Raw genomic sequence first — 21,533 nt, 5'->3', positions numbered from 1 at the left:
TCAGCCTATATATGTCCCACTGCTGGGCACAGGCCTCTTATGCATCAGAATACTACCATAAATATACAGAGCTTATCTGCGCAATGTAAAGATGATCGCGCTTCGCTCTGTCAATGTCAATGACAGAGCGAAGCGAGCGATCACCATCAATGACAGTAATCCTCACCTTATCTCCTCCAGAGGGTGAAACCGCAGAAGGCCCCAGAGCTCTGAGGCAGCGGTGCAGGGTCCATTTACTGTTGTGGCCTGATATTCAAGTGCTTCGGGTTCCAGAAAGGGCTCCAGAACTTCAACCCACATTTTCTATCAACTTGTTTGAATGCCATCATCAGCATAATTTACTGACCTATGCAGTTCCTCCTCCCAAGGCTAAATCCGCAGAAGGCGCCAGGACTCTGAGGCAGGGTTGAGGGGTCCAACCATCGCTCTGGCCTGAATTCAAGGCGATCTGGACCCCAGATAGGCAGCCGGTGGATACCCCAGAACGTTACGCCGCATTCGCTGCCAGCTGGGATGGTGTAATTTTCTGAAATTATCATATTTTTCCCTTTTGAATTTCTTTCATAGTCAAGTTAGAGCCTGTTCGGAAAGAGAAGAGTCGTGGAATGATTGGGCCTACATTCCACGACTCTTCTTTTTCCACACAGGCTCTATTTCTTCATATTTTTACAGACGAGCCAGTTTAGAATTAACAATTTGTTTATTACTTTAGAAGATAGACCTTACAGTATGAACACCCTATGACAAAAATCTTCAATATTCAATCCATCAGCGCGTATGGGTGCTTGCTGTCTAAGTGCAAGGGTGCTAATATAAATGGAACTTAATTTGATAGTAAGATAGATGTTACAAAGGATAAACTAAATAAACTTCTTACTTAGTTTAACTTCCTTCTCGACCTCTCGGGCGATAAAAGGAGCCACCGGGCTAAGTCGGAGCACCTCCTTGATGACCGCCTCCGTGTACACTAGTCTTGGCATGTCTTCTTTGCCCAAATCTACACTGGAGCCAAGGACTGACATTATCCTGAAAAATAGGTGACTGCTATAGTTATGCAGAGAGAAACAAGACAATAGTCTTATTGTTAAGAGTGGCCAATAACTGCTAGTACAGTTAGTGTGGTTGGTTTTTAACATCTGAGCAACCGATACTTTCGGTGTCGCCAGTTTCAGTTGAGTCCGAGACAGTGAATTTTTCCTTCATTTCTAAACATAACAACCCTGCCCTTCCTGTAGGAGGCCTGTGTCAAGAGACATGACAAAAATGTTTGCAGTCGCTACGGTTCACTTGCACCTCCTGATGTGTCTACTCGATTTCGTAAAAACCCATACCTGTAATTGGGATTATTTTGCCGAAATGCGAACCCTGGGTTCTTTTAGTCTAAACTAAAAAATGTACAAGGAGTCTCTAAGGACTCCTTGTACATTTTGTCTTGCACCTTCTGATACGTGCCGATGAGCACCAGACTGGACAGTGGTGCTCGATCGTAACGAGGTGTCATATCCAGCTGCGATGAGCGTGAGATCTATCAGTTCCGGTATATGAGCTCTAGAAGATGGTACGAGTAAGGCCTTCAAAACTGGAGGTAATGCGCTCTGATCCCGGCTGGTACCGATATCTCAAAGTATCATTGGATATTTTGACCACTTGATTTTTGCGGAAGGAAACCATCAAGAGCAAACCAGATTAATCTGGATAGCCTTCCTTCTAGATTCAAATGACGGGATGTATGCCGCTTTTATTACAAAATCCGTGTTCTATTGGCTTAAGGAAGGACTTACTCCTGGTACATTTTTTCTTGCACCTCCTGATATGTACCCACGAGCACCAGAGTGGACAAGAGCGCTCGTGACGAGGTGTCATATCCTGCTGCGATGAGCGTGTCCAGCTCCTCTTGGATCTGCTCGTCGGTGAACGACCCGTCTTCTGCCAGATCCAGCAGAAGGTCCAAGAACGCGATGAATCGGCTTGCTGCCAAAAAGACGCGCATACGATATAATTGTTAGGGTAATTATTTAACTAGGACATATTAAAGTTTCAAATATTTTATTTGTTAAAAACGTAAATGTCTTAACGAAATTTGACAGACGTTTATGAATAGGTAACAACAACGGGAGTTAGGGTAAGTGATCATTAGATATTAGAGTATGCAGAAATGGGGTAAACAATTTTAGTATTTAGTGTTCCTAACACAAATCCTGCTTTACGTCACTTGTGATATATTTCAGAATTTTAAGCTTGAAACAAGACTCCCGAATATATAAAAACGCGGTATGTTTTTTACGAAAAGTTTCGTAATAAACTTCACTGTAAAAAACTTATTAAAGGTGTAGAGGCAAAGCAAGCTAAACAAAGAAGTATGTAGCTGTAATCAGCTTGTGAACCTTAGTAATCTATAGTTTATACAACTTATTAGTTGGTGTAAGGTACTTACATGTTGTATTGGCATGCCTAGCTTCCAGTCTTTCAGATCTTCGCTTGTTTAGCATCTAAAACAAGTGAAGTTAGAATAAACAGAATTAATTTCAATAATTTAGTTATAACGCAGCCATTTGGTTAAATTAGCCAGCTAATTGGATGCCTAGACCGTTCATTAAACGCATTACATACAGGCATAGGGGGAATTTCCAGTTGCTGGCAGTAGTCATAAACCCACATCCGATTTGCTACCACCGCGCACCGTCTAGAATCGCAATTTTTTAGACATCTTTAACACAATATTTCTTACTCGCTCTTGATATCGAATATGACAGGAATTTTAAGCCACGTACCGTTTTGGACATGTTATGGACGCGAAGCATAGCTTTGTCCATGATTTTACGAAGTCCAGAGAACCGGTAGCAGATTTCGGAATGGAGCCAAAAGCTGGCCAACCGCTCAGCGATGACGTATAAGCCGTCTTCAATCGCTCTCTTGTATTCTTTGTTGATGATTGAGCGGTCGTCCAGGGAGATGCCGATCACGGTTTCTGTAATTGAGGAAGAAGAATTTAAAAAAATCATTAACAGAAAATACAAATCCAGGTAACAATTAAATAAAGCCAATGGTCCCTGGTTCTAATCCTGGTAAGGGCATTGTTTTGTGTGATGAGCACGGATATTAATTATTATATTCTGAGTCATGGGTCTTCGATATTTTTAAGGATTTATGTATTACATAATAATATATCTTTGTCTATGTATCCACAACACAAGCCTTATTGAGCTTACTGTGGGACTAAGTCAATTTATGTGATAATGTCCTATATGTTACTTATTTAATTTGAAGAAGATGAATTCCAAAAGGTTCCGTACCACACTCAACATTAAAGTTACCCAAGCGATTCATGATGTTGATAACCGGAGCAGATGGTGGAACATAGCACCGAAGAAACTGATGCCCTAATAGGTCATGACCCCCTAGATGGAGTATCAAGGAGGATGGACACTTACGACAAACAGCCTCGAGGGTCCTCTCCGTAATATAATTCGTAGGAATGAACTCTCCTTTCCCGACCTTCGGTTCCATATCCCGCACTAGCAACGCCGCCTGCCGGTTGAAGACGTCCAGGAAGCCATCCAGCACATGCTGGCTGAAGGTCGGGTTCAACAGCTTTCGGTGACGTTTCCACGTCGGCACTTAGGAATAAAAAATAAGCTTATTAAATTCCATGGAGAGACGACATCCAGGCCGTCGCCGGCGTCACGTGGACCCGTGCCGCCACCGATCGGGAACTATGGCATAGTATGGAGGAGGCCTATGTCCATAAATGGACATCCAATAGACCTTAAATTGTTATAAATTATTTCGCAATATTCAATATTATTTATATAAAAAACATAACCCAATAATTACAAAATAATATAATTTAATTAGATTAAGAGAATTAATGATTTACTTTTGTTAGTGTCTGATATGTTAATTTTATCTTTTATTTCTATTTAAATTTTAAAAAAATTGTTCTATTACTAATTAAGGAAGAGCGGTGCCTCTTAACACAGGTATTTGTTACTTAAAAAGAGGCGCCAACACTTACAACTGTATAAGTAATTCTTAAACAGAATAAACATTTTTTCATTTTTCATTTTCATTTTCAATGAAAAACGTAAATAATTTTAAATGCTTTTGTAATTATTCGTGCATATATGTATCTTTTTCTATTGGAAATAAAAGGCTTAAATAATAATAAATAATAATAATTAAATTCCGCTGGTTAAGATTAATTTACTCGTAAAGCAAATCTAAAAAAAACCGTTTAGACTGTCTTGAAATATGTAGATAAGATTAAATTATGTTATAGTCGTATCGAATTCACTCTAAGCTATGTAAGCGGGATACTCGGGATAAGCAGGAACAACTAAAGTAAAATTCTATTCGAATTCCGAGCACATTCTTCAAAATTATTACCATTAGAAGTAAGCAATCCGTAGCCAACCCAGCTGGACCCCAACCTGTAGAAGTAACTTTTTTCCAAACACGAATTTAGCACGGTGAATGCGTCGTCTGGGTCGTTAATAGCTGAAATAAAAGCGCTTTTAATTAAAATGATACTTTCAACAGGTTTAAGATCAATGTGGAGAAGGCTGTCTATAAGGAAAGACCGTCTACAAGCTTTTTTATCGCTTTTAACTCTTGCGTTTGTATGTGTTGTTTGTTATTCCACTTGCAGAAGTCGCTAGAGTAGAAAGAGTGTAGCTCTCGGACTGTGTCTGAGAGATGTACCTGCGTATACGAATACGAGAGTTATTGCCCCCTATGACAGTCTTCTCCACAAGTCCATATTGACCTTAAGTTATTAATTAATTACCGAATATGACCCTGGGGCCAGCCCACAGAGTTATGACGCCTCCGGCTTTTTCAGCGGCCTCGCTGACTTCCTTACCATTCTCCCAGAATTCTGAAATGAAATGTTTATATGTAGTTTATAATGTATTTAATTAACATGTTTTTTATCAAAGTTAATTACTCAATGCTCCTGGAAATTGTATGTCTATGTCTGAATGATTTCACTGGCCCGTGGTAACACTTTTATACCTTTAATACTAATATCTTGAAAGTTCTATTTTCTATCGTGACTCGTGTCATACGTCACTCTTTCACTTAGGTGCACACTTCACATCCAAGTCACGGTGGACTCATGTCGCCATTTTAGTGAGATAACATCGTTTTTTCTTGATATAATTTTGTTTAAATAATCTTGCTCAGCACAGGGAGGATTGAAAATCGAGAGGGGAGGCATTTGCCCAGCAGTGGGACACAAAAAGGCTAATAAAAAATATTGTTTATATTATCTGCCTCTAAGGGCCACTTGCACCATCCCACAAACCGGGGTTAATCGGTTAAACCGTTAACCCAGTATCAAATTGTACTGGTAACCTTGGCTACTCCAGGTTTAACCGGTTAATCCCGCGTTAGTGATTGGTGCACGTGGCCCTAACTGACTTTGGCTAAGAGGCTGCCATTTATCGAATATAATATTAGAGTGATGGCCAAGATGACAGATAATAAAAGCTCGACCTTCATGCGCAGAGAGCCTAGCCAAGACGACAAACGTAAATAGAAAACGCCAATCAAAACTTTAAGTATGTATATCACGTGACTTTTCGTAACATCTCATCATCTCGTCTCGATATTTTTCGTTTTGCGTTTGCCAGCCAGTTCGCTTGGCCCTCAGAAATTAAAGCAACTACAGTTATTACACTTATTACCTAAGTATTCACATTAGATTTAAGTAAGTAACTTACGTTTTCTTCCTCCTATAAGCTTAAGAAAATGCCCGACGACCGGCAGGTAGCCTTTAAATTTTGGCGGTGCGTTGGCTAACTCCAAGTATCTACGCCTTTTTTTCTGCAAAACCTATTATTTCCGGTAAAACACTTATCGAATATAGTCTGTCAAATTATTTTCGTCAGTAGAAAAAAGCGGCAAATATTAAAATGTAGGTGCGAAGGGTTATTGTCGCGTGAAAATTTTAAATTCCCGCCTTTTTCTACTGAAAAACTTGACCGGCTATATGTGTGCATACTTACCTAATTTTTAACAAAAACCGGCCAAGTGCGAGTTCATTTAACTCGCGCACCGAGCGTACCGACAAACATTCATTCATCACTATAAACACGAAAGATTGACCAAGTTGAACTTTTAGAATTTTTATAATAAATAAATACATTTCTGGTGATGACCGCTCAGATAACGCTGGCGTTGAGTCTGTCAATTTCCTTGATAAAATAAGTGACGAATAGAATGTCATAATTGCGGCAGTTATGCAGCGGCGAACGTCACCTTGAACTGATTACGTCTAAGCTAACCTTGCACCGACTCACACTGAACAAAGTGAGGGAGTGTCATTATAAATAAATAAATATTTGGGGACAATCTAACTCAGATCGACCTAGCCCCAAACAAAGCAAAACATACTTAAATAGATAAATACATACCTATATACAGTAATTACATATATACATAAAAACATCCAAGACTCAGGAACAAATATCCATGATCATCACACAAATAAATGCCCTTACCGGGATCCGAACCCAGGGCTAACGGCTTCATAGGCAGAGTCACTACCCACTAGATAGGTCGTCAACGTCATATTTTCATACAAATTTGGGGTTAATTTTTTTTTTTTAATATGACAGTGCCACAGTTTATCACTGCTAGTGCCATACGGAGTTAAAGCCTGACCAAGTAATATATGATCACGTGCCATTTGCGCAGTGTGGGGCCGAACGTCAATTAGAATTGATAATATTGAAAATTAACGTTAGGCCAACATTGCAAATGCGGAACTAAATTTTTCATACTGAACTGAACTGTCACCCAACTCACCCAATACATGAAAACAGCGCCCTCTTGAAAATGATCATATAATTCCGGTCGAGCTTTAACTTGGTCCGATTCTGTACATCTAACACAATCAAAGATTCATAAGAGTTGGTACGAGATTTGTACTCAACTGTCAAAATTCCCAAACCCAATCCACACAAGCTTTCGTGTATCAATTTATAATTAAAAGTAATAATGAACGAATGAAATGAACGAAACGAAAGTAATAATGAACGAATAAAAGAAAGTCGGTTAAAAACTTACGTAGAACAAAGATAATAGACAGCACGTAAGGAGAATCACAAGTAGCGTTATGGACGACATTATTATAACTGAGCTTGGCCTGGATAAAGTTTACCGAAATCATTTTTGATATGAGTCGAAATATAAATATAGGTAGACAACATATTGGACTTGAAGGGTTCCGTAAATAATAAACCAAAAACTGGATCAACATTTTTCTGGACAATTAATATCTCGGTAAAACTGCTGTAAAAAAAGGTAAATATAAATTTAATTGTATTTTCCCCTAGAACGAACTTAGACAAGTTTCCTTAATCCGGAGTACGTACATTTGATACAATCTTATTTATTTTTTATTTGTGTGTGATTTTAATTACACACAAGAAAAAAGTTGTATTTACTCGAATAATGTATTTTGTATATATATTGATATTGACACTACTTTTTTTTTTATACTACGTCGGTGGCAAACAAGCATACGGCCTGCCGGATGGTAAGCAGTCTCCGTAGCCTATGTACACCTGCAACTCCAGAGGCGTTACATGCGCGTTGCCGACCCTAACCCCACCCCCCTCGTTGAGCTCTGGCAACCTTACTCACCGGCAGGAACACAACACTATGAGTAGGGTCAAGTGTTATTTGGCTGCGGTTTTCTGTAAGGTGGAGGTACTTCCCCAGTTGGGCTCTGCTCTAGATCTGGAATGACATCTGCTGTGCTGTGCCCTACCACACAAGGCGAGATGACATTCACATTGCCCATACCTCTCTTTTGGACTTAGTTTAAGGACATACCCGGGTCCAAATACTTTACCGGGTACTTTGGATACATACATCCTTTTAAATTAAAACAAATACTTACAATTAAAAAAATTGCGTAAAAAATTTTTTTGTTTCTTTTTTCTAATCAGAACACGATACGGAATATACCCTTAAATGGATCTAAGTACACTATTTTAGTAAAAATACGATTCTCTAATCAGTCAGCATACGCATTGGTACGCATTTTGCTTTATAATAATATAATATTTGATTTAGGAAACAAATTCAAATAAAAAACCAATAAAAACCTCCTTTTGCCACTTGGTTGAATTGAAACGCAACCATATTCATTAAATATTACTTAGTTTTGACACGGAACCCTAAAGTTGGACAAAATGAAGGTAAACAAACCATTTACTTTTTTAAACTTGACCCTTCGTTGTTTTGCACCGATTTACAGGTTCTAAAAATATATTTCGCAAACTGCTACTCGTAAAAGTGAAAGTGACTGCGTCGCTCCGTCGTCAAAGGACCAAGGTATTTTAAAATACGCCAATAATTAATTAATACATTCAAGGAAGAATACGATTTTATACAGGAGGGGGGAGGGACCAAAAATATAACATTGTCTTTTTTTTTGGAATAATTTTCTTAGTTACACGACTACACATCTTTATTACAAAATGTCATTAATTTTTTTAAACTACAATAGAATATGTAACTAAAAAAAAAAAACATTATATACCAAACAGTGTTGTGTTCCTGCCGGTGAGTAAGGTTGCTGGTGAGGGAGGGTAGTTAGGGTTGGCAACGCGCATGCGGCGCATGTAACTCCTCTGGAGTTGCAGGCGTATATAGGCTACGGAGACTGCTTACCATCAGGCGGGCCGTATGCTTGTTTGCCGCCGACGTAGTATAAAAATAAATCTCCATTGGCTTTGATAAACAAATGCAAAGCTTTGTTAAATTATCAACAATATATATGTACATAAAATACATTGTCAACATATTTTAGACCACCCGACTCAGTGGGTCGCGCTCGCACTCACATAAGAGATTTAGCGTAAAGCACAGACTGCTTAAAATTATTTGTATTTAACGTTTCTAAATAGGCAAATAGGCCTCAAATGACTTAAGTTGGTGTTCAATATTGATTATATCACAAGGGAGCAATATGTCATATTTACGGCGAGGGTGCATATTGAATCCTGAACGAAGCAAAGGATTCTCTTATAGAATTACTTAGGTATAGTAAATTATTGACCAAGGGTTGAAAGTGACCTTTTCCATTTGAGATTTTTTTGGCACCCTAACAGTTGCCAATAGGTAAGTAAAGATGGCTGATAATTCGAGGGTCAAATGAAATTAAATGTTAGCTCATACGATGACGACCAGTCTAGCCTAGGGGGTAGTGGCATTTATTTGTTTGATTTAAGTTTTTGTATATTATATATATATCGTTATCGGAGTACCCACAACCCAAGCCTTTTTGAGCTTACCTTCGGATAGTCAAATTTGTGTAAGAATGTCCTGTAATATTTTTTTTTATTTTTAATACTGATATTAAACACTCTTACTTTTTTTATCAGCAATTAGAAAATAAAAGACATTCTAGATGACAATTGCAATTAATTTATTTCTATTTTATTTCTCCCGCTCTTATTCCCTCATTTGTAAAGAGATATGTTGTCCCTCCACGTACTTGAGTACCAGATCAAACTTCAGTTTCACTTTGCTGTAGTCAGCCGAGACTCGGTACTTACGCACCAAGTGCACCAGCATTGTCTTCACAACCATATATGCATAAGGTTTCCCTGAAAAAAAAAATCCTTTTATTAAAGAAACTAAATGTCATTGGCGCATTTAAAATAGTACCTAGTCTGTATCTTTACGTAGTTAAAAGTAAAGAATAATAAAATGTAAAGAATGTGTTGTTACATGTTCAGGTTCTTGAAACATTTATTAGTCATAATGAAAATCAGTAGAGACGCCCCCTGTCCGCACACTGTAAGGAGGAGACTAGCTTACACTTACTAGCAGATTGTATTATGTATGCGGCATCGCGATATACGAGTAATACATTCGGTAGAGCCACACTGAAGAAAACGAACTCAAAGATGTCCTTCTGTTCTGCAGGAAAACAAGAAGATTTGAGGAGAATAGTGTGAGAATGCCGGCGGGACAGTAACCTGCAGTAACTTTGCAACTAACTGGGCAATTGAGCTGAATGAACGCGACAAGTGATCGACAGCCGCTTCTGCTTGCTTCCGGCCGGGCGTCCCTACACTACATCTACATCCACAAATATCTAAAGATACAGACTATAGTGGTATCACCGTGTGGCGCTGGACTGTCAAAAGCTACGCACACTAAGGAATGACGCCAACAAAGTCGTTCGCTTATGATTCTTAATATTATAATGTTGTAGTCGCATCTTATTTCAGTTGAAACTGGAAATAGTAAACAAGTACCTAAAACAATATTTGTTAGCAATTGACATTTAACCTCATATTTAAATGGAATAGGTATATTTCTACTGAAATATGAATACTTAATATGTATTTCAACTTAGCAAGGACTCAGTGTAAAGAGTCCGTCTACGCTAACTCTGTAGTCTGCACTGACTTTGAACAAAGCGGAGAAGTGTGATTATAAACGTCATGTTTTCATAAAATTTGATGTTTATGATTACATCCTCACACTTCGTCTTAGCAAATGTCGTGCAGTTTTACCTTGGTCCGACTCTGATAGGAGTTTAGACATTTAAGGTAAATTGGTTTTTACAGGTCGGGCAAATGAGAAGTATAATTTTTTTTTTTTAATTTAACTGTGTTATGTTCAAAGGTTATTAAGTATTGTTTTAAAAATAGTTTATTCAGGGTTGGCAAATACATGCGGAACATAATGTCTGACATAAGTCCACCTCTAACAGCAGGCAAATGTAAGCCCTTATCATCGCAGTTTTCAGCATTATTTCACACATTTTCGGCGTTATCTTATTTTAATTTTTTTTTTATTAAATTTGTGTCGGATAGTCGGTTTTAACTGTTTACATTTCATCAGCTTATTAGCATAGACATGTGATTTTAGACAGCCCCACAGAAATAAGTCAGGAGACTGCAAAATTTGAAAATTTGGGTGCCAATCACTGTCACTTTTTACTCGAAACTAATCGATCAAGTGTTTTAAACAACGCAAACAAATTGAGAAAAAAATTGCTTGCTGCTAGATATAGACATGTGCAGAAATTATCTTCCGTTTACAATTGCCAACCCTGAATATATATTTATGAAAAAATATTTATGAAATGTACACTTAATATAATTAAGATTTAAAAGAAATTATAATCACCCGTATTTGCCCATTCTGTATATATATTTCCAATTTAATATTTTTACAAAATATAGATAGGTATTGTAAAACTAACTAAAATATGTTTGGTTATTTCTATTGCATCATACTCTAACCATGCAAATTTGCTTAAACTTGGCAGGTAAGCATACATATCCCACCCTATATAGCTCCATACTTGACGCAACAGTTGGCATCCGAAAACTTGACTGTGGTCGACTCTAGATTAATTTCTATTCCCTAACGAAATTGCGAGCCGTGGTTTGCCGACCCCCTGCCCTAGTTGAATTGACATAACAAAGAGATACGAGATATAGTCGCGACATCAGATATATCGGAGCGGCCAAGAAGATCACAAATATCTGAACAGTCTGAACACCCGTGTATTGTCAAGGCGTCAAAGTACGACAAAATAAGAAGTGACGTAAGTCACCCTTGTGCCGCGACCTATGCCGCCCCACAACGTCGTATCAGCCATTGCAAACAGTTTGAATTCGGAATTTATTGCGCGAGAATACGGTTCATAATTGAATGAGAGTGTCAATCGCTGTGGTTAAACTATGCCAGGCCAGGGTCAATGCCAATGTGGTAGAAGTAAACATGACAAAAAATTTAAAAAAGTACGACTTACTAAAAAGGTAGATGCTCTATGCTGAACTATCATATAACAACTATAACATTTGTGTCGAAGGAAGGCCTTAACGATGACTCACGCTACAACGGTCCGGGCCCGGGCCGGGGCGTCCGACACTTCTATAGAAGACATCACGTGATCACCGATCACCTGTCTTTGAACAAGAAGTGTCGGAAGCCTCGTCCCGGGCTTATTCGCGACTTTCGTAGGTATTTCAACGTTTCTAATCACAATGCGAAGTCACACAAATTAATCCAAAAGATACAGACAAACTTCCAAACTCTTTAACATCTAACTTATGTCAGCTAAAAATGTTTTAAATGATCTGAAAACAACTGTATTACTAGGAGAGTACCTTCTAGCACTTGTAGTGTTAGCCGAAACGTTTAACCATTAACCATTACAAATTGAACCGTAAACTGTAACCGTCCGGTTTCGGTTCAATTTGTAATGGTTGGCCATTGAAATTAACGTTCGGCCAACACTGCCTTCTAGCGTGTCTATCATTTCGAACACCTTCAACAGTCCATTTGACCCACCTATGCAGTTCCTCCTTCCCAGACTAAAGCCGCAGAATGCGCCGGGGCTATTTGGAACCCTGGAGGGGTCCAGCCACCGCTCGGGCCTGAACTGCAGACGGTCCGGGCCCCAGATCGGCAGCCGGTGGATACCCCAGAACACCACCGCGCAATCGCTGCCTGCTGGTAGCGTATAATTCTCTGAAAAAAAAAAATGGATTTTAATTTTAAACCTGCATTTTTTTGTTTTATATTGTTTTAGGGTTCCGTAGCCTGGGCCTAGGGCAAAGCGGCAGACAATTAAACCATCCTCGTTCTTCAGAAGAGAGCAATCAGGTTTATATATAACTTGGAGTTTCGCGACACACTGAGACAACGCTGCTGCTAGCTATTGTCACAGTAGCTTCACAATTTACAATATATACTAGGAGTGATAATGTAGATATAAGAATATTCCTTTAAGAAACTGTCTGATATCCATAGTTTCATTAGACGGAACAAGCATAAGTAAGTGCTTTCCAAGTTTCTTCTACAGAAAATGACTAAATAAAAAAAATAAAGCTTAATCTGATAGCACGGTAGTGCTCCCGCCAAGACGAGTAATGCGAAGCGTAAGGGCACTACCTACCTTTTCTCGAAGCGCTTCGTCGTTTTTTTGAACCCTCATAACTTGGCTTTGGATTATACCAGATAAATAAAATTCTCGGGATATAATGTCAGTAGTAGACTTATTAAGTATAAACAATATCAATCGCATAGCTCTCATACTTTAGATCTTATTAATATCTAAAAAAAACGATTTTGTCACTGACTCATCCACTCACTGATGATCATCAAAACCCTTAAGCTACTTTCTGAAGTCCTAGGAAGCTCAAACTGGGGGTGGAATTTTGTATGGGGAATCGATACGAGTAACCGCTGAACCAATGTAATTGAAATTTGATATGTAGATAGTTTTTGTTATGGGGCAGGATATAGAATAGTTTTCAAACCCCAAAATATCCCCGTAAAAGTGAAAAGGGAGAGGAAAAGGGCATTGGGGGGAAAAAGGGGGTGAAGTTTGTATGAGGAATCAGTTAAAAAATCAGATGTAAATGTCCCCAGATACGTATTTCAGGATTTTTAATAGTTAATCAGCACCGACCTTTTAAATTAGGGGATGGAAGATTGTCAAAGCAAAGCAACTTACAAAAAGAAGTGAAATCCCATCAAAAACATTTTCATATAAATATATTAATAATTTTTTCACCTTACGCTTATGTGACAGTAGCGACAGTTTGTTAAGGACTTCTAGAATTAGAAGTTTGGCTCTACAAGAGATCTGATAACTTTTTGACAGTGCGAGCCTTAAGGTTTCGTCTTGGCAACATTTTACATGACAACGTTTTTGATGGGATAAATACTTTCATCAAACATGTTTTTGAACATGATTGGTTGAGTTGAGCATGACTCAATAATAAGTTTTTCGCACTTGGCCGGTTTTTTTTCAAATTCTAGTATAAGTCATTCAATATGGCCTATAGTTAAAGTTAAAGTACCTACTACAGTTAAAGGATGAGAAAACACTTTTTGTTATAATACTTATAATCGCTGCATCAGCACGTATGTACAGTCTTTATATTATATAATATATGTAATTGTACGTTATTTTATAATTTTTTGAAAACTCCATACTAAATTAAATTGTGCTTTTTTATTTATTTAATGCATGTTAGTTATAAAATGTAATGTTTTAATAAGATGTGTCCCACCGAGTTTCTTGCCGGTCCTACAATTTAGAAGGGATTTAAATCTTCTCGGGTCAGTTCGGGTGTAGGGTTAGAGCCGGCGTAGGCGTAGCTTTGATGTTCATAAGCGCATTGTAATATGCCTACTTGGAAAATAAACTATCTTTATCTTTAATTTCCGTACCATTTCTCACCCATTCTCAATTTCTCATGAAAGTCGCTAGTAACCTAATGCTGTTGTGTTGTGACAAGGTACCAAATGGTACTAAAATAAAATTCCTTTACCGTATAGTCGACGTCAAAAATATGTTTACACTTTTGCACCTTTACTCCTTTGTAATAAAACAAAAAATGTTAAATGTTAATGTTTTTTTTTTTTTTTAATATATTTATGTGTGTGTGTTAGATGCACTGCAAGTCGTTTCAAGAGATTTTTAAAGTTATAATAACTCTTCTCGTAGAACATGAAATTATTGACGAAGCATACTTACGTGGCGGATTACCTTTGTGTTTCATTAGTTATTAAAATATTTGGAAGTTAATGAAATAATATTCTTACTAAGTTTGATGTCTTTGTCCACTTCCCGTCCAATGACTGGTATAACCGGGCTGAGGCGAAGCGCTTCCTTTATTACGGCCTCCGTGTACACGAGTCTTGGCATATCTTCTTTGCCTAAATACGAACTTGGGCCCAGAACGGAGGTTATCCTGTAAAAATTAAAACTTTGGTCAATGTTCGAGACTATTCTATAAAAAATTGCTAGGTTTAAGAAATGCTATGCTGACATCCTTTTCTCCTCCTCTCTCACTGACCGATGACATCAGCTTTGACTTAGGTTTGTCTCATTTGCGATGTTAAATCTTAATAATGTAAAGTTTATTACTCTGTTATATTGTGATATTTAGATAGTTATTTGTTCTCTGATATTTTTCACTGTAGCTATGATATGGTGTTAAATTAATTTGTAACATTTGCGCTTACTTGTAAAGCATGCTGTGTACACTTGTTTTGGATCTCGTGCTAGTTTTTAAGCCATGATATGCAATTGTATGTTTCATGATATTGTACGATTTCTGTTAAGTGTACCCAATAAAGTAAAAAAAAAGATTTGGTCAAATCTCAAAATTAGTCATTTGTTATTTTGATACTTAATTGTACTCAATCAATCATAAAAACAGTCTTAAAATAGTACATTACGATACAAGTGCGAAAAATAGGAAATTCGAAACGAATGGCGATAAATTAAAACACGACCGAAGGGATAAATCGACACGAGTTGCGGATGCACATGTATCGTACAACGTTTTACAGTACTGGCCCTTTAAATGTTCGACAAGTAACGTAATATGCTAATTGCCTTTACAGTACATATGGTGCTACTTTATAGCTACATTTTCGCACTTGTATCGTAATGTACTATTAAAACATTCACTGCTAGCGACGCCCTTTAGGGTTCTCTCTTTATTCGTAGGCGCTTTTCGCTACATAGGCGGTTTTTTCCGTATTATTGGTTACACTCGTTACGCGTAGCTCACGCTGACACTAAATGTGTTAACTCCAATAGGAGTAGTAGGAATTACCGGTTTCTGTCCAGCATTTATCCTGTTGAGAATCCACCGCTTGCTCTAGGGTCAACCATTCACCCTAACACTGCCTTAAAATTTGATGTTCACTCGTAATAAAGCTTATAAAACCAACAGGCAAATAATATCCCATTAACATGACAAAGTTTCTCAGAACGCTGAAAGCGGAGGTAGCCTAGTGGTAAGAGCGTGCTACTTTCAATCCGGAGGTTGCAGGTTCAAACCCTGGCTCCTACCAATGAGTTTTTCGGAACTTCTGTACGATATATTATTTGATATTTACCACTTGCTTTTCGTTCAAGGAAAACATCGTCAAAAAACCGGACTAATCCCAATATGACCTATTTACCCCTCTGGGTTGAAAGGTCAGATGGAAGTCGCTTTCGCAAAAACTAATGCTATCGCCAACACTTGGGATTAGATGCCAAGCAGACCCCAGGCTCCCATGAGCCACGGCAAAAAGCCGGGACAACTTGAGGAAGATGATGATGAAAAGTTTTTCATAACTTACTCCTGATATATTTTCTCTTGTACATCCGTATATGTCCCTAGATACACCATAATGGAGACGAGCGCCCGTGCCGAGGTTTCTAAACCGGCTGCGATGAAGACGTCCAGCTCCCGCAAGATCTGCTCGTCCGCGAACGATCCCTCATCCCCCAGGTCCAGAAGAAGGTCAAGGAACGCCAAGAAGCGACGTGCTGCCATAATCGGACACATTGTATAGCCTTTAGATGAAATAGAGTTAACACATTTCTCATAAGAATAGGTTTCTAACTCAGACCTTCTAGAATTTTTACTGCTAATAATATGATTCATTGATTAAGCAATAGTTCAGCAATAGTTATTTGTTTCTTTTTATGGCGGAAATTCAAAATATGAAATAACAGGTACTCACATGACGTTGTGGCAAGCTTAGTTTGTTGTCTTTCAGCTCGTCTTTTGTTAAACACCTGTTAAAAAAGTCAACATAAATAAAAGAACTAACTCCTTCTGTCACAACCTATGATTCAAAACCAGCAAACCTTTTAAACTAAAATAAACAACAAACCCCACACAATGACTCGATCAAAATTTTAAAATTCAAATTCAAAAATTTATTCTGCAAGTAGGCCTCAAGAGCTCTTTTACAAGTCAATACAACATTTATAGTAACATCATATAGTGACATGAAAAATACATAACAACATTTTATAAATACAACAGCCAATATCTGGGTAAACATTACATTATAATAAGCTTAAAATAAATAATTACTACAGTACAACACAGATGTATAGTCTCTATGGTTAAAAATACATTAAATCTGGGGTTGTAAAAGGTCCCCAATGTCAGAGTACTAATACTAATAAGATTTGGAGGGGTAAAGTGTCCAGTTTCAAAATGAAATTTATACTAAATAATCGTGATAAGAACCACCGATAAAAACCTGCTTTTAAATTAAACCCGTATACAAATCAGTTCACCCGTTGTCAGGGGTGTAAAGTATAATAAATCAAGCATGCTCCATCCTAGACCACATCGGCACTTAGCATCAGGTAAGATTGTGGTCAAGTGCTTCCCATTATCCAATAAAAAAGCTAGCCCTACTCCTACTGCGAATGTCTAAAATCGATAAATATATGCTCTATTTCCTATGCTACTTACGGTTTGGGACATATTGCGAATGACAGCCACCGCTTCGTCAATGTGTTTCCGAAGTCCAGAAAAGTGATAGAGGAAGTCAGGGTGGAGCCAGAACTTTCCTAACCGCTGAGCGGAACCCTCGAAGGCGACTGCAATGGCTTTCTTGTATTCACTGTCGATGACTGATTGGTCGTCCAGAGAAATACCGACAGCGGTTTCTGTAATTTGTGCTAAATTGTACAATGTGCGGATAGCAACGAAAACTGAGTAATTTGTTGACTTTTGACCTCGTTGAGGTTGTAATGTTAAACATGAAGCAAGAAAATAACGATTTTACTGTGCTTAAAACGTGTGTCCCTATAGTTTTTATCATATATTATTTACTAAAAATGGACTTATTAGAATCACTTACGACAAACGGCCTCAAGAGTGGCCTCGAGGAAAAGCTCCGTAGGATCAAACTCGCCGGTCCCAACCTTCGGCTCCATGGTCTGCGCCAGCAGCGCCGCCTGCCGGTTGAAGACATCCAGGAACCCGTCCAGAACATGCTGACTGAACGTAGGATTCAGCAACTTCCGGTTACGCTTCCACTTTGGCACTGAAAACCTCTTTCCACATCATTTCTATTTACAAGAACTAATGTAAGGTCGACCGGAATGCAACTATGGGGTTATTGCGTATATTTAAGTTTTTTGCGAATGTAATACGAAGAGCTCCCATCATCTAGTTAATAAATTCAGAGGTACTTGGAGAATAAAACGTAAGATAGAGGGCGTTCTAACCAATCGTATTCGAGAATACCTAACGAAATAGACCCATAGTTGCATTTATATAGCCTTTATTCAAAAATATTACAACAGTAAAAAAAATCCGATGATTTAACGATAATTTATATATAATTTGATCAGTCTGTTAAGTGTTGATGGTGCAACTGGCCCTAAGGGCCACCCCACACCAGCGTCTTTTGAGCGTCGGCGTTTAGTTATCGCTATGGAAAATGCTGTTGCGCCAACGGTGTTAAATAATACGTCAGATGTAAGAACTTTGAATTACCATCGGAAGTGAGCAAGCCATCGCCGAACCAGCCGAAAACTACGTTATAAAAGTAACTTTTCCTTAAACACGAGTTGAGCACGGTGAACGCATCATCCGGATCGTTTATAACTGAAAAACAAATATTTTTCTTAAGAGTTCACATCAAGCTCGGTTCTTCATACAAACGTAGTTACTAGCTAGATTGCCTGAAACTTTGTCCTTATAATAGGATATATAATTATGACTGTAATTAGTTTATGTAAAAAGAAAATTTCAGTTTTTTAATACAAAACTTGTTTTTGCTTTATTCCGTTTGTTTTATAAGCTGAAGTTATATAAACTAATTACAAGTGTCATTGTATATGCAAAATTTCATTACAATCCAACACGTAGTTTTAAAATGAGAACGTAACTCCGTTTGTATGGAAAGGAAAAATTCTGCCGAGCTTGCTGCGGATTCAAAAGATCATTTTTAGTCTATCAGGGCAATTCGATCGTACACTGACATCGTACGAACAAGTACCTAAGGTCACATCTGAAAATATCGACACGAAATAAGTGCCAAAAACATGTATACACGACTTTATTGCCCATATATTAAGGTAGTGAATACATATTTTTGGCACATTTTTCGTAGGTACCGATATTTTCAGACGTGACTGTACAAGCGAAATGCACGATAACTAAATGACATAATTTAGACACCATTCTGATGTCAGTGTAATTTCGAATTAACCTGTAAGCTTAGTCTTGAGATTAGAATTGGACTAACAGTAACATTCTGAACCGACCATATCGGTGTCTTTGCAGTAACGATATAAAATAAATATAATATAATTAATAAATAACATAATTAATATAATTAATAAATAATATAATAAATAAATAATATAATTAATAAACGTGATCGTCCATACAAAAAGAGAAAACGTTTTTCCACTTCTAAACATTTTCCAATCTCCATGATTTTTAGTATGTTATTGACACAATGAAAAACTAGGTTTACTTATAATATATTTCTTTTTTTTCAAAATTTGCAGAAAAAAAGCAGAATAGGATATATTATGCTAAACCGATCGACATCAAAATCAAAGTGTTTTGATAAGTGTTTTGACTTAGTGGAAACCGTTTTCTCCCGAAATGGAATTTCATAGAAAAATTACCGTTATTTCGTTAGATTCAAAAAGCTATTCTTCCCTCTTAAATGGACGATAGTATCACTACACCTTATAAAATAAAGTCCCCGGCTGCGTCTGTCTGTATGTATGTATGTTCGCGATAAACTCAAAAACTACTGAACAAATTTCCATGCGGTTTTCACCAATCAATAGAGTGATTCTTGAGGAAGGTTTAGGTGTATAATTTGTTAGTGTAACCCGTGCGAAGCTGGGCCGGGTCGCTATTATATGTCCGATTTCTAAGATCAAATTCACCATACATTTACTATAGCGTATTTGATCTTAGAAAAACCGACAGACTATATATAAAATATTTTCAAGAAATGTAACTATTATAAAGAAAGTAATTACAGAATATGGCTTTGGGTCCAACCCACAGAGTTGTGATGCCTCCAGATTTCTCAGCGGCATCGCTGGCTTCTTTAACGTCTTCCCAGAATCCTGAAAATAATTAGTTACCTACTATAACAAACGGAATTTTATCAAACAACTTTAGTATTTATAACCACGCGCTTAACCACTTATTCTCTAGTTCGCGGACCAGACACTGTCAGTAGGAATGTAATTAATCATGAATAATATTGTTGACATTATTTTATTCCATTTCAATTTAAAATGTTTTTATTTACACAATAGGAAGATCTTTAATGATGATTTCGCCATTGTCGAAAGTGTGCTCGTAGAACAGGACTTTGTTCGGTACTTGCTTTTAATAAGGTGATAGCTGGACTGTACAAATTGTCGCAATGGATTGTCGAGTGTTGACTATAAAATGGTTAAACGCGCTTCAAGATTAATAAAGTTTTCCCCTACGGCCGCGTGGTTTGACAGTCTTGTCGGACATCAAGGAATTTTAATTCCTCGCTGTCGACTCCACGCTGTGTGTCGCTAACTCGGACTATAAGGAATTGTAGAATTCCTCGTGGTACGACAGTCGAACTAAGAGGAAAAAATTCCTTATAGTCCGAGTGGTCGCACAGCGAGGAATTGTAAAATTCCTTATAGTCCGTGTGGGCCGACAGCGAGGAATTCCAATTAGTTCGACTATCGCGAACTATGAGGAGATAAATAAATGAAATTCCAGTTAGTTCGACCGTCGCACCACGACTACCAAGAGGACCTCTAAAATTCCTACGACGTAACATTTACGTAATCTATACAATGTGTTTGTCCACGTATAGTGGAGCCGCTAATTTTGCGTCTTAGAATAAACTTTAAAGTGTATTAAAAATCAAAACAGGTTATTTTTTTAAATCGCTAAACAAATGTTGTCCAGTTCAAGGAACGCGGCCTACAGTTTTTTTTGCATCCGGTATATAAATGCGTGTGTATTTAACTGATTCATCAACGCAGAGCAGAAACTACAAAAGCGATTTTGAGAAATTCCACCCTAAGGGAGAATAAAAGGGGATGAAAGTTTGTATGAGGTTCAAGTTTTATTTTAAGCTAGAAATTTGAAACTTCGTAAAAAGGTAATTTATTAAAGTACAAGAAAAGTAATTACTAAGTTTTTGAAAATTCATCCCCTAAGGTAGTGAAAAATGAGTTTAAAGTTTTTACTGGGAACGAATGTTTTTCTGAGTCTCGTAAAAAGAAACTATTACAACAAAAGTAATATCAGCGTTTTTAAAAGTTCTTCCCCTAAGGGAATTAAAAGGGGGTTGAACATTTGTAACGGGAACGATTCGAGTAAGGACTTGACATTCGTAGGAAGATACAAATTAGAAGTAAGAAAAATAATTACAGATCTTTAGAAAATTCATCCCCGATTAGGGTTCAAAAGGGGTTGAAAGTGTGTATCGGGAAATAAATCCACGCGAACGAAATCGTGGGCAACAGTGTCACATACAGGACGTTTCTCCTTTAAAGTATTTTTCAAGGATAAGTTGTCAGATCTCAATACAATTGCAAGATATTGCGTTTATTTAATTAACTACTTACGTTCACTTCCTCCAATAACTTTATGCAAATGTCCGATCAATGGTAAGTGGCCTTTAAATGTGGGCACTAGAGAAGCCAACTCCAAGTATCTTCGTATTTTCCTCTGTAAAGTCCATTTGTTTTCAAATAA

General features: G+C 37.5%; 1 protein-coding gene across 1 annotated transcript in view; it reads right to left on the bottom strand.

Annotated features, from left to right (window-relative positions):
* Positions 1-21,533, bottom strand: part of LOC133529887 (uncharacterized) — a gene marked incomplete at its 5' end in the record, with an annotated part of 21,932 nt that extends 399 nt beyond the window's left edge. The window contains 19 exons of the mRNA XM_061867689.1: positions 347-526; positions 878-1,026; positions 1,782-1,971; positions 2,435-2,489; positions 2,772-2,968; positions 3,276-3,617; positions 4,387-4,620; positions 4,787-4,876; positions 7,072-7,150; positions 9,472-9,623; positions 12,334-12,513; positions 14,599-14,747; positions 16,135-16,324; positions 16,522-16,576; positions 17,271-17,467; positions 17,662-17,847; positions 18,303-18,413; positions 19,814-19,903; positions 21,404-21,533. Coding sequence (XP_061723673.1) covers positions 347-526; positions 878-1,026; positions 1,782-1,971; positions 2,435-2,489; positions 2,772-2,968; positions 3,276-3,617; positions 4,387-4,620; positions 4,787-4,876; positions 7,072-7,150; positions 9,472-9,623; positions 12,334-12,513; positions 14,599-14,747; positions 16,135-16,324; positions 16,522-16,576; positions 17,271-17,467; positions 17,662-17,847; positions 18,303-18,413; positions 19,814-19,903; positions 21,404-21,533 — 2,956 coding nt within the window. The remainder of the gene's footprint in view (positions 1-346; positions 527-877; positions 1,027-1,781; positions 1,972-2,434; positions 2,490-2,771; positions 2,969-3,275; positions 3,618-4,386; positions 4,621-4,786; positions 4,877-7,071; positions 7,151-9,471; positions 9,624-12,333; positions 12,514-14,598; positions 14,748-16,134; positions 16,325-16,521; positions 16,577-17,270; positions 17,468-17,661; positions 17,848-18,302; positions 18,414-19,813; positions 19,904-21,403) is intronic.

The sequence above is a fragment of the Cydia pomonella genome, chromosome 21, assembly GCF_033807575.1.
Source record: "Cydia pomonella isolate Wapato2018A chromosome 21, ilCydPomo1, whole genome shotgun sequence".
Classification (NCBI taxonomy): domain Eukaryota; kingdom Metazoa; phylum Arthropoda; class Insecta; order Lepidoptera; family Tortricidae; genus Cydia; species Cydia pomonella.
The sequence above is the reverse complement of the archived record's forward strand: the minus strand, read 5'-3'. Positions and strand labels throughout refer to the sequence as shown.